This window comes from Lonchura striata, chromosome 3 (assembly GCF_050655825.1).
Source record: "Lonchura striata isolate lonStrDom1 chromosome 3, ASM5065582v1, whole genome shotgun sequence".
NCBI classification, from domain to species: domain Eukaryota; kingdom Metazoa; phylum Chordata; class Aves; order Passeriformes; family Estrildidae; genus Lonchura; species Lonchura striata.
Genome location: NC_140705.1, coordinates 95,955,795 through 95,969,150, shown reverse-complemented (window position 1 = coordinate 95,969,150; position 13,356 = coordinate 95,955,795). Strand labels below are relative to the sequence as shown.

The 13,356-nt window shown below is 41.8% G+C and overlaps 1 protein-coding gene across 4 annotated transcripts in view; it reads right to left on the bottom strand.

Annotated features, from left to right (window-relative positions):
• Positions 1 to 13,356, bottom strand: part of TTBK1 (tau tubulin kinase 1) — an 87,406-nt gene that overhangs the window by 26,304 nt on the left and 47,746 nt on the right. For all 4 annotated transcript variants that reach the window (XM_031504273.3, XM_085575820.1, XM_085575821.1 and 1 more), the window contains 4 exons: positions 12,017 to 12,171; positions 11,073 to 11,292; positions 7,499 to 7,674; positions 6,284 to 6,842 (listed from right to left, as the gene is read on the bottom strand). In XM_031504273.3, coding sequence (XP_031360133.2) covers positions 6,284 to 6,842; positions 7,499 to 7,674; positions 11,073 to 11,292; positions 12,017 to 12,171 — 1,110 coding nt within the window. The remainder of the gene's footprint in view (positions 1 to 6,283; positions 6,843 to 7,498; positions 7,675 to 11,072; positions 11,293 to 12,016; positions 12,172 to 13,356) is intronic.

Below are 13,356 nucleotides of genomic sequence, written 5' to 3'. Positions count from 1 at the left end.
TTTCTTTTCAGGAAGTCTCTGCAGGTGAAATGTGGAAAGGTGATATTGGATTTTCTTTAAGCCCAAACAGCTCTTCTTACCTTACTGGAGATGTTGCCCTTGCACTAGAAAAAGAGCTCAATGTCATCCAGTGTCATCTCTTTCCTGTCACCTTCAATATCTCTGCAGTGCTTTGAGGCAGACATCTTATCTTCAGAAGTGCCTGAGAGCTACTCAGCTCATGGTTGGCATTAAATGTGAAAAGCAATTATTCACAGTCCTAAATGTACTGCATGTCACTGCATAGATCAGAGTCTCAGATAATAATAATAATGTAATGCTGTCATACAGAATACTTGAGAGAGACAAATAAAATCTAGACAGCAGCTCTAATTTCTCATAAAGACAACCATCTCCTCTTTGCATAGATAGTGTAGAAATTCAGCCCTGGTTGTGCTATTTGCAAGCTGCACAGCTAAGCATTACTGGAGTTTTTATTCCTAATTTTTGTTCCATGTTTGGGTTCAGTATATTTTATGACTTCCAAGGTATATACCATCTCAATATGTTAGAGACTTCTCAGATCTCAAAGGATCACTCCAGCTAGCCAGAGAGACCTCCTCTACAGCACAGGACCAAGGACCTTGCCCAGGCCATGACGAAGCAATTAAAACACCCCATCAGTAAGTGCACTTTGGTATTGCTGCCTCCAGGATGAAGCTGAGCTTACAGACATGCCACCTTTTCTCATTGATGCTCCAATGCTTAAATTACTCAATGCTGAAGGTGCTGCCCCCCTTTATCCCTTTGCAGCAACCAAGCTGGACCACCTTCCATCAGGCCTATCCTGCTCTGTTTGGACAGGGTGAGTAGGACACTTTGTGTGTGAAGTCCCAGGAGAATGTGATGTTGATAGAAAATGTATTTTACAGATATAAAAGGTAATTAAGAATGTCTGCTGAGCTTAAGGTTTTGATTGCTATTACCTGATATATATACATATATATATATACACATATATGCATATAAAGAATATATGTGAATATTACTTCCACTACAACCCTTTTGCTGATCTTTTATTCCTAATACATGGATGGACAGGGACCCTGCATCTAAAGTGTAAGAGGCCAACTCTACATTCATCTTTCTCCATCAGCTGACAAGCTTCTCTTCTCATGGAGGGAAGACAAAGGAGCTGACTGTCAAAGAATCATATCATCTACAGCAGGCATCAAATGCAGACCAATGGGAATTACACTGGGTGAGGAGCAATGAGTCTTCCCCTCTGCCAATGCCCATTTTTCATCACTGAGAAATGGTCCCTCAGGTCCCCTAAGAGCAGCCCACAGAGGATGCTGTAGAAGGCAAAGGAAACCAAGACACACAGTACCTCTTCCCCTGCTGCCCTCACAGGCTCGAGACATGGACAATTTTAAGCAAGTCCACTTGTGGCACTCTCCTGGCTGGGTAACAAAAGAGGCCGAAGATAGCATCAAGATGATTTTAAAGAGTGATTTTAACTACACAGCTGAGTTGGCGAGGAAAAATATACTACTGCCTCTTCACACTGGGACATTTTCTAACAGATGAACTCTAGGATTGTAAGAATCAGCCTAAGCAAAATGCTCTCTGAGCCCTGCAGAATATATTCAAGAACAGGTAAAGCAGAGTAAATATCATCTCCCACTTTAATTTTTTCACTTCTCTTGTGGTTTTTTAGATGTGACATCATTTGGACAGGCATGTTTTAGGCAAGTGAATCCCCAAACATTTTGTACAATGACAACTGCATTAGCAGCAGGGGAGACTGAGAGTCAAGAAAAACCTATGAGCATAGACCTGAGCATAGTCAGAAATAGTTTCTAAAATTCATACAGGTATGAACATTTGTAAGTCTTTTCACTGCAGAAAGCAGCAGTAAGTTCCAATCCCTGTCAAGTATTGGTGAATTTATTCAGCATACTTAAGAACTTGACAGATTTTAAAATTATATTGAGAGGTATGGGTTTAAAATTATTTCCAGCAGTAACAGCAACTTATGTCAGGATTAATAGATAAACAGAAATGCAGCTTCAATCTTTTCTTCCAGTCATTCTTCATCTATTTCTATAGCTTTATCTGCACATTAGTGCATAAAAAAACCCCTGAATCTTATTATTATTAAGGACATTATCAGGACATCCCTGAAATGTATACATTAAAGTAAACCCTTGGAGCTCTGTTAAACAAATGTACTGAGTGGTGCACAAAGAGAAGGGCTTGAATGGGACATAGTTCCTGTTCTTCCTTTATACCAGGTCTTCCCATGAGATCTATGCTCCACTGCAGCCATTTTCTTGTCATCTGAAACTGGGAGATACCTAATATATGAGAATATTTGGGTCAGAAACTCCCCCAGGCTATTCAGAGCCTCCTCTGTACTTGACTTTCCTCACAGCAGCATCTGATCATTCTGTGCTCCCTCCTACACCCGCAGAGTTTTAACGAGGACAGCACCATCTCTCACATTTGAGCTACAATAGTGTCTTCTAGAAGACTGACATATTTGAAGAAACATCTGAATTCTAAATGAGGAAAACTCAGGGAACTAAAGGCTGGTCAGCCTGGAAAGGACATGGAGCAAATCCTCCTGGAAGAAGGCATTTCCAAACATATGAAGGTTCAGTCAACCTGGATATATGAAGGAGAAGTCTGAAAAACCCAAGAGCTTTCTGTGCTGCTACTGGGTAAAAGGTTGTTGATCTTGACTTTAGTAAAGGTTCTGACACTGTCTCCCATAAAATCTTCATAGACAAAACAATGAAATATGGGCTAGATAAGTAGACAGTGATTAGACTAAAAACTGGACGGGCTCCTGGTCATAAAATATAATGTGTGTAGAATAAATGTCCAGTCATTAATGGTGTAGCCAGGGGCTGATAATGCAGCCACTACTATTGAACAACTTAAGCAGTGACTGGGGTGATGGGACAGAGTGTTCCTTCTGCAGGTTCACAAATGACATAATACTGGGAGGAGTAGCTGACACAACAGAAGGTTTTGCTCACATTCAGAGGTGCCTGGATAGACTGGTGAAATGGGAAAAAGAAATTTCATTAATTTCACTCACCCCTTCACAACAAAGGGAAGTGAGGATGAACAGAACACACTGTGGGCCACCTGTTTTGGAAGCAGTTTGACAGAAAAGTACCTGGAGGTCCTGGTGGACTCTAAGCTGAATATAAGCCAGTAAGGTGCCTTTGTGGTAAAAAGGGCCAACAGCCCCTCAGGATGCATCAGGAGTGCAGCTAGCAGGCTGAGGGAAATTGCCCTTGCCCTCTGCTCGGCACTGGTGAGTCACACCTGGAGTACTGTGTTCCAGTTCTGAGATACCCAGTACAAGAGACATGTGGACACACTGGAGATAGTCCAGAGAAGGGGCACAAAAATGATGAAGGGACTGGAAGACCTTTAATTTGAGGAGAGGCTGAGAGAACTGGGACTGTTTAGACTGGAGAAGAGAAGGCTCAGGGAGATCCTTAATAACATTTATAAATACCTGATGGGAAGATGGATCCAGACTCTTCTTAGTGATGTCCAATGAAAGTAAAAGAAGGAAGGAACAGAAATTGAAATACATGAAGTTCCATTTAAACATTTTATAAAGTTTTTTACCGTAACAATGAATGTACATTGGAACAGGTTGCCCAGAGAGGTTGTGGAGTCTCCATCCTCAGAGATACTTTGACAGGACACTGTCCTTAGCAACCTGCTCTGGATGATCCATCTTGGAGCAGAGGGCAGAACTAGATGATCTCTATAGAGGTCCCTTCCAACCTCAGGCATGCTGTGATTCTATGACAATCCATAAGTCACTGTCTTTCTGCCAGTTACAAGTGATGGCTCATAGACTGGAGCCAGAGAATGGAGAAACAGAAAGAAGCATTAGATCAGGGATTCCCCATTTGCTTTCCGTGAGTATGCTACTGACACCAAGGGATGATCACCAGCTTTTGGGACACCAGAATTAGGTCACAAATGGGTACAACAAAGCCTATGACTTCAGTCATGGTAGTTCAGCATTTACTGAAATTTTTACCTATCTTACAGGCTCAGTTCATGTTTAAAGATAATGAAGATTTACTCACCTACACCTACATATACACACACACATACACACACACAACTTAATCACAGTTTTAATCAAACCCAGAGAAGCACAAGCATGAGCTACAGGAAACATCTGTTATTGCTAATGAGGCCTTCAGTATTTTCACTAGTTAAGTCCTTGGTCAACTTCTTATTAGTGTCCCAGCCATCTATCTCTCCATATTTGCTGCACCTAAGGAAAACAGGTTTCTACTTTCCTTTAGGCACCACGGCCCTTTGAGAGTTAATAGCTGGTTTTGTGACAGCAAGTGGAAAAATATGAGTATCACTGCACAGCTGTAGTGGTAACTGAAGGATTCAGACATCAAAGGAAGAACAACTAAATCCCAGTCAGCTAAAGAAGTCCAGTGTTGGTCTGTGTGTACAAAGCTAGGCCACAGAGTTAATAGAGGGTATTTCAGAACATAGGAACAAAAAAAAAATACCATATGCTGGAGAACAAAGGCTGCCTAATATATTAGCAGTAATCAACCCCAATCCCATTATTTTATCTTTTTTGCCTGCCTTTTAAATATCACTGTGCAGTAATAAGAAATCTCTGTGCTGTACTGTATCCAGCTCCCCCAGTCATTTCACATAGGGGTGTACGTGCTGTGGCCAAGAAGGCCTCTCCAGCCTTCTTTAGCCACAGTAAATATGTCAGTGAAGTGTCCCTGCTGTTGTTTACAACTGGCTCTTACCATGTTCATTGCATCTTGCAGGTCTTGCACTGACCAACCCCCAAAGTGTACAGACCACAGCAAATTCAGACACAGACCCTTCCAACTATGCCAGTCTTGCCTTATGCAATTTCTAGAGACCTGGGGCATTCAACATATTGGCTTTCTACAGCAAACACCTCTACCTAGGAACCTTGCAACTGGAATGCAGTCTCTATGAGAAGCATGTGCTGCTTCTGTGCCGTGCTCAGCAGGACAGCCCTTGTGCCTAGTGTCAGCATTTCTGTCCTTCCTGTAAAGGCTCATACACCTTAACTTGGAACACCTTGCCTGGTGATTTGCAAAGATTTGCTTTGATTCCTTTTACATAGATTCTTGTCTCATTCATAGTTTTCTTCTTGGATCTCTTTGGGATCCAGACAAGAGAGGAATCTGGGCAAGACCTGAACAGAAGGATGTTCTTTTAATGTGCTTCAGTCCAGTGAACACTTCCTTGGAGAATAAGCTCAAGTGGGAAGCAGAAATGAAATTATCATATTCTGGACAGGAACAGGCGGACTGCACAAATGTCTGTCATAGGAAGGTATCACTGTGTACATGACCCAAAACTTGCCTGCTCTTTGTTGTGCTTATGGATCCCATGTGCATGAGAGATCTTAATCAATATATAAATACAAAATGCTCTTAGGGGAACAATTTGATTGCCTCTTGCACTGAACACTCTGGGACAACCTTCTTCTTAAAAAAAAAGATTAGGTATGAGAGGAACTCTGTGCCTAGTGTATCATGCTTTTCCAGATAATCTAATAAATCACCTCCCACTAAAAACTGAACTCCTTTACAGCATCAGAAGACCATTGGAAAAAATCAAAACTGAAAGAAAAAAAAGCCCTCTACAACTATATGGAAAAACCACAATGGGTAAAGAACATTTCTGTGAGCAAATACATGGTAACAGCAATGCCTCTCATTGAAGTAAGGTTGATGAGATGTATGTGCTAGCTACTCTGAGCTTTTTATTAGGTATTTAGAAGAAAGATTCATTTTAGAGAGTTGTTTTATGATCTGCATTGCTATGGGCCTGTGCAGTGCTGATGTGTGATTAGATTAGAGGTCATTCTCTTGCAATACACTCCTATTGCTGCTGAGAAACTATGTGGAGAAGATGTGCTAGCAACACCTCCATACAGCTAAGCAGTTACTAACAAAACTCTGTGGGAGAGCATAAGAGGAGTGACTAGAGATACCCAAATCACAACTGTGCTCTCCTCTTGTCCCTGTACCAAAATGGCTGAAAGATCTTCCTAACAGTGTGTCCTCTGAAGGACATCACGGGCTTTTTGGAGCACTTCTAAGGTGTTCACAACATTTTCCAGCACTGTCAGAAGAGTTTTACAAGAGCATTCATGCTTGGAATCAAAGACTTCTCCAGCACAGTAGAGGTTTCCTAAGATGATGCTATGATAGGCAACAAGGTACAGACCCAGGGATCTTACCTGTCTCTGAGGACCAGTAGGTTCAGATTCTCGTCTCCTTTGTCGGAGAGCTGGTGCTGAATGTAAGGGAGAGTGGGCTGGACTTCCTGTCTGCTGTTCATGTCTACTGTCAGACACTGTTTGAGAAGGTCCTTCATGTCTATGGGAACTGTCCTCCTCAGTCACAGGCAGCATACCCCGACTTCGCCCATCATGAGTCTTCGGCCTCACTGCAGCATCTGCCCCCAGGCGCCTTCTCTCTTCCCCATCTTCAATAGGCCTTAGTTCCTCAGGCTCCTCATCCGTGGTTCCAGAGGTGCTTGGCTCAGCACCGGGGTGGAAGTCCTTCAGCTCTGTCTCCTTATCAATGATAACCCACTCCTTGCTGTCAAAGTCCTCCTCCTCCGCGAGTGGCACTGAGCGGAAAGCATTGCTGAGGGCTTCGTGTTCCACGGACGCGGACACGTCCATCCTGCCGCTCGCCTGCCGGTCAGCCTGGCCAGTATCGATGGACAGCATCTGGGCTGGCTGAGAGGAGCACACGAGCCGTGAGGGAGAGCCAGGGATATCCATTCGAGACCTAGGGACACAGCAAGAAGCCATTCAAAACACATCAGGTTTGTGGTTAACGACAGGGACCATAAAAGAAAGCCTGTAAAGGCTCTTCTCACTCAGTTCTTGGTAGACTTCAGAAAGACAGGCTTAAACAAAAATATTTTTTTAGAACCTACAATGGTGTGAAGAAGTGCTTCAGTATGACAACCAATTCAGCATCTCTTTCCCCTGTAGACAGGATGATAACCATTTCCCCTTTGATGACAACACCTTTCCCCTTTGTTAAAATCAACTGGCTTGTGAAAAAACTCCCAAACCATGTTCTGATCAATGATTCTCATTTGGCCTGCATCTGCTGCTTGCTTTACTTCTCTGCCTATCTCAGAGGCCAGCAGCTTGCTGCACAAAGCCAGAGCATCTGCTGCCCAGATTTTAGGACAACCGCAGTGTGTTTTAAACAAGGATCATCCAGAAGCCTTGCAGAATCTCTGGGGAGAGCCTTCCAAATGTGAGACATCAAAATTTTTGACAAAGAAAGGGGAAGTTGAGAAGGAGGTGAACCGAAAGTCAATGTAGATAAAGTTGCAAGCATTGGTTGCTGATCTAATGATTAGGTTGGTCTCAACAGTCAATCCTCAAGACTCTGCTAAAGTAGTAGGAGGCTACAGAGGGTGAACAAACCTTCTTTCATGTGGATCTGCTTTTCCATCAGCTGTGGAGAGCCGCTCTGACTCAGGGCTGTTGACGCGGCGGTAGCGGAGGGAGCGCACTTGTGCGGTCGGGGACTCCGGAGGCACTCGGACAGGGGAACTGGGGCACACCCCGTTTCTCTGCTCCTCTTCCACCATGCACTGAGTCTGGAGGGGGTAAACACAAAGAACTTCAAGATCTGACCAAATACATTGATTTCCATCCTTCACTGTTGCTCTGGACTTTCTCCCAGGATACACTTTTAACTGCATTTTCACAATCTACACAAGCAATGTCTAAAGGGAGGGAGTGTCCCACTGCCTTGGCCATCAGCTGGTATTAAAATAAGGTATGGCTTTAAAATAAATTCAAATATTTAAACATTTTTAAAAGGTGGCCTATGCATTTCTATTGCCCTGAGTGTTGATCCAAAGGATTTCTCATGGGTTAACCTACTGCAAACCTTACTGCTTATTCAAGTACACAAACCCTAACTGCTTATTCAAGATATCTAAGAATCTTTGTTTGTCAACATTCATTTAAGCAGGGGCCATGTAAAGTTTGTACATTGCATTACATTGCATTACATTACATACTAACTTTAACATCTGGTCTGACTAAGGCATCTCCTAATTACCAGGGTGGTTTGTGTTTTTTTGTTTGTTTTAATCTTGGTCCTTTAAACAAAGTCTTCCATGATATCCACCCAACCATAACATCTGTAAGAGCTTTCCACAGAGCCAAGGTCATGCAGGGAGCTGAACATGCTCATGGACACTCTATCATTCCATATTTTCTCTTTCATATTGCCTTACTAAATTTGATTTTTTTTAATTTGGGAGCAAACAAAGGAGCAAAAGTAGGTGACTAACATAGCTGCCCTCTGCCTTCCACTGTGCTGATTTTCCTTGGAAGATAAGGGCGAAAGCACAGAGGCAGAATGGTCCAAGGGCTACAGCAGCAGCCCTCTAGCATTGGAGGATTTGCCTCCAGCACTGCTGTGTTGCCAGCCATGCAGCACACCTGCTACACACTACCTATGTCTGGGGATCTGTATGGAGAATGCTTACCCTTCCCTGCCCTACATTGCCCTGTCCTCCATTAATGCCAGAAGGTCTGAACACCAGAATCAGAATCTCAGTAAAATGCTGCTGATCCAGACAGTTGTTTTTGTGCATGCAATGTGTACATGGCAAATCGGTCAGTGCCCATAAATTAGCAGACCTAAACCACCCAAGCTGGAGTTGGAATGCATAACTAAAGAGCTTTTGAAGCTAAGGAGAGTGGAGGAGAACTTTCAAGCATTAGAGGAAAAGCAGAATAGATTATAATGGTTTAATCTGTAATCGAGTCATGGCCAGGAGAAGGTTAGCGATGAACAAAGGTCAAATGTGTTTGTGAAGGGAGCAAAGTGCTGATGTAACTGTTGCATAGCATCAACTTGGCAATATTCAAGAGCAGAGAACTGGGGGATGGTGCGGGAGAACAGTGACAGTAATTCTGTCCTAACCACAGAAATGGGAGAAGTGGGACAGAAGGAGACCTGAATTGTCTACACAGAGAAGTAAGGATCATCTTAGACAGTTATTAGCTCCACTCATCTAAATACAAAAGTAAGACAGGGAGAGCCAGTTAATTCTAGTGCTACAAGACTGGAAGATGAAGGATGTGATATTGTGAATAGCAGAAGGTGTTTAAACACACCAGTGCCCTTGTGTCTCTAATGCCTCAGATTACAAGCAGAGGTAGAGGTGTGCCCTTAGGTATCAAATTGGAAGCATCCTTTTCTCCACGTGGTGACTGTTACTTAAATAAAAACTAATCCTCTCTCAGAGAACAGCCAGACTAAAGATAGTAAGTCTAGCAAAGCAAAAGGACAGGCAAGAGTCAAACTAAAGATAACAACCCTCAAAGAAAGGACTTCAGCTTTGTAGAGCTTGCTGCCCTGGGCTTTGCTGCACAGACTGCTGTGTAGCTACAGAACCTGTCAGAGCTGAAGTGCTCACTGCCATGCTGAGAAACTCCCAAAGCTCCTTTGGCAGCAACCTGACAACAGCTAGCACAGTGCCTGGCACAAGAGTCACCTGGCTGTGCTGTGGAGTTTCTAGAAACCTCTCCTGCCTTTAGCTGCTGTTATGACAGGATTTGTGAATGAGGTACATAAGACATGACACACAACTAGCACAGAGAAAGGACTCCCCTGTGCAAAGTCTGACTGAAGAGCATCAAGACACCTGGTGGCAGAAATACAAAGAAAACACACAGAAGTTTCTATGATTTTTCTGTAATATTCTTTTTTTTTTTTTTTTAATTATATTGTGTGAACAGAACTGTTCCTCTCTATCAGGCTTTTCTTATTTCATATACCTTCAAATGAAAACTTCTGGCAATGCAGAGTTACCAGTGAGAGATGAAGAAGTAATTTCAACTTGATTCATAATTTCTCAGTGCTGGAGAATGTCCCTGCTAATGTTTCATATAGATAACACATTGATCTGAATTATTTGCATTGGAGAATTTTAAGTAAATTAGATTATTTATTGTTAATGCATCATGTTTTCTAATAAGACTAAGGATAGTGGAGATATCAATATTGCTTAAATAAGGACTAACTTTGTACTAGTAGAGACTGAAGTGAATTCTGGTCAGCCCTACCAGACTAACAGACTTAGTATGCCAGTCTACAAATGTCCATTAGAAACAGGTTTGTAATGTGAATCTGATAGGCCCTGACAACATTTTAAGTCTGGTGAATGTTTCTCTGCTAACAGATTCTGTATGTATCTGATGACCTGCCACTAATACTAATTTACTTGCAATATGTAAATTAACCTTATTAATAAACTAACTGTCAGATTCTTATACTTGACATTTATCATTGAATCAACCTTCACTGGGGATGCCTCCAAGAAATTAGGCAACATTTACAAGAAAGGACTGAAAACACCATAGAGATTATGAGGAAAATAAATTGAAGTGTACATTTTACATAAGCTAAAAAAACTTAATATGATCTTGGAATTCAGAAATATAAGAATATGAAGTAATGGTTTCTCTCACTCTTCATAGGGGGAAACCATTGTTAGATGCTCCTTATAGATTTCTTACCCTTAAAAGGGAAAGTTTAAAAAAGGAAGAGAAAAATGAGTGATGATTCAAGGTATAGAAAAATACAGCTTATGAAGACATCTCTGATTACATTTATTTACCCAAGAAGTTGGGAAACAATAACATTTTGGTTTTTAATTTCCATGCCTGGGACATTTCTGATGTTGTATTAGCTATGCAAGGACTAGAATTTCCTTGCTTGAAATATCTAAATCCTACATAATTATATGATGGTAAAAAAGATTCATTTTAGCATTACTGGCCCCCAAAATGTCACTTGCATAAAGATCTAAATTAATCCCAATGGCTTTTACTCTGTGAAACAATTCCTTGTAATTTCCCCTTGCCACAGGAGAATTTTTCAATACTTTTTGGGCTTACTACAGAGGCTTCTAGCAGTCTATGAAACCATTGTCCTACATCCAACAGTCACAGGAGACAAGAAAATGTTCTTTACTTTGCTGATGCTGATCCTGAGTTTGTTGCGATTCACATCTGTCTCTTCCCAAACTTCACCCTCATTGAAAGCTGTGTTTGGAGCCTGACCAAGACCTTCCACTGGCCGACCTGACAGGATGGGAGGAGCATTCTCTTGATCACTCAAATGTTCACCCTGTAGGACATCCTCAGTGTTCTCACGGAGCAGGTCCCCGGGTACCGGAGTGACATTAACCACCCTATAAAAGAGACAAAAAGAAAGGTAAAATTATCAGTATATAAAGAAAGCAGCTTATTACACTGCCCCACAGGAATTCCTCAGCAGATTTTAGGGTATTACTTAGTTGAAAAACAGGCAGTCTCAGATGTGACATCCTGAATCAGAACAGGAGGATTCCATGTAATGAATATTACAAAGACAGCAGGATGGATCAGTGAAAGCATCTTGGGACCCTTGATACACAGGCTGAAACCTTCCTCACAAGTGCCCATCACACCATATTGAGCTGTGAAGAAACCTCCCCTTTTGCATGAGCAAATGAGGCTTACTAGGCCTTACAGTTTTTATCTTCCATAACATTACTAGGAATTACTTATTGTTATCCCCTAATGTCAGCCCCCCAAAAGCACCAAGACAGACCAGAGAACCAGGCCTTATCAAACATTTTCTGTTTGGACTCATGTGTACCTCTGAGCATTAGTCTCTGTGTACCTTTGCAGCAGCACACAAAACACAATGTAAACAGGCTGAGGAGCTGTGTTGGAGGTGTGAGCAGTGCATGCACTCAGCTGTACTCAGTTCATGATCCACCACCACAAACATAAATGAATATTAAAAAAGTCAGATCAAGTGGTGCCTGCCATGCTGTTTGAACTTCCCAGAATCATAATGGCCTTGAAATCTTGAAAAAAAAGAACTGAGCTTGTTGTCCACTGTCCGACTGATGCAACTACAACACTCACCCAAACATGGCTGCTGTTTGCCTGGTGTTCTGCTGTGGTGGAGTTGAGGTGCTAGTGGACAACAAGATATCTGTACCAGCCTTCTCCCAGTCAAAGGCTTCATTTTCAGTGATGCCCCTTTCTTTCATGCTGTTCTCGAAAACTGACATGATTAGCTGGAATAGATTTACAAGAACAATTTCTGATAAGTAAGTGAGAGTGGCTCTCACCAAAAATATGAAGTATGTGCACGAGGACCAAGCGCATCTTGTAATCTCCAGTTTGCCTATGAAAGGTACTAAGAAAGGAAAGTAAAACTTATAAAAATGCAACAGTTGTTTCTCAGGTTTTGGCTCCATAAGTGAAATTTCTTCAAACCTACAAAAGAAATGCATGCAACATTTTGACACCGATTCAATGATATCTTGCAGTTAGCTTGTTCCTCCAACTCTAAATCCATAACTTCAATTCAGCTTTCTTCTAGATTAGACAGTCCATTATGCAGAACAGTACATTTGATATGCAGAGTTCAAGGGCTGCCAGAAGACATAAACAGAACAGGAAAAGGCAGTCCTAGCATGCAGACTCATTGCACTGTCTGGCTCAAATACGGCTTAGTCAGGAGCCCTAAGTTGTGTTTAATGTGCACAATGTGGCCTGACACACTTGGCTGCCTAAGAAAATAAAACTCTAAAAAGGCTAATACAATTTTCTTCATAAGATGGCAGGTACAAATGCTCATGGCTGATGTGCTCTACACTTGTTCCTTTTCTAAGAACTGGTATCCTCTAGGAGAGAATAAAACTACTGTCAATAGTTCTCCATGAACCAATGCATTAGCAGAGAAATCTGATGTTCTGCTATCAAAAGGAAACTGGATGCTGTAGGCTGTGAGGTCCTATATTTCTAATAAAATTATTTAGCTAAATAATGCAGAACTGACAAGATTCAGCCTGTCAGTTTCCCTCTACAGGGAGAGACAATGTGATGGCAAATACATTTGACTTATGGTGTAGAATCAACACTAAATTATGAATAAAATTTAGCATGAGCAAACATCCTATTTGCAACTATATTCCAGTTCTGTTTATCAGCATGATCAGAAGGACAGGAAAATCTGCCATTTCCCACTACCTTTCACCAAACTGCAGTAAAATGCCTATTTGCAGCTTTCAGATGAGCCAACCTTTTCCTCCTTTCTATGACCCAGAACCCTAGAATCAGGTGCACACTCCTGTGGTAGTGCTACATTTGAATAACAGAATTTCCAGAATTGTCAGACAGAGCAAGGCACAGGAAATTCTTACGATTGTATTTGTTTTCCAACTGCTACTTTGGAAATTATTACTGTCAAGTATCTT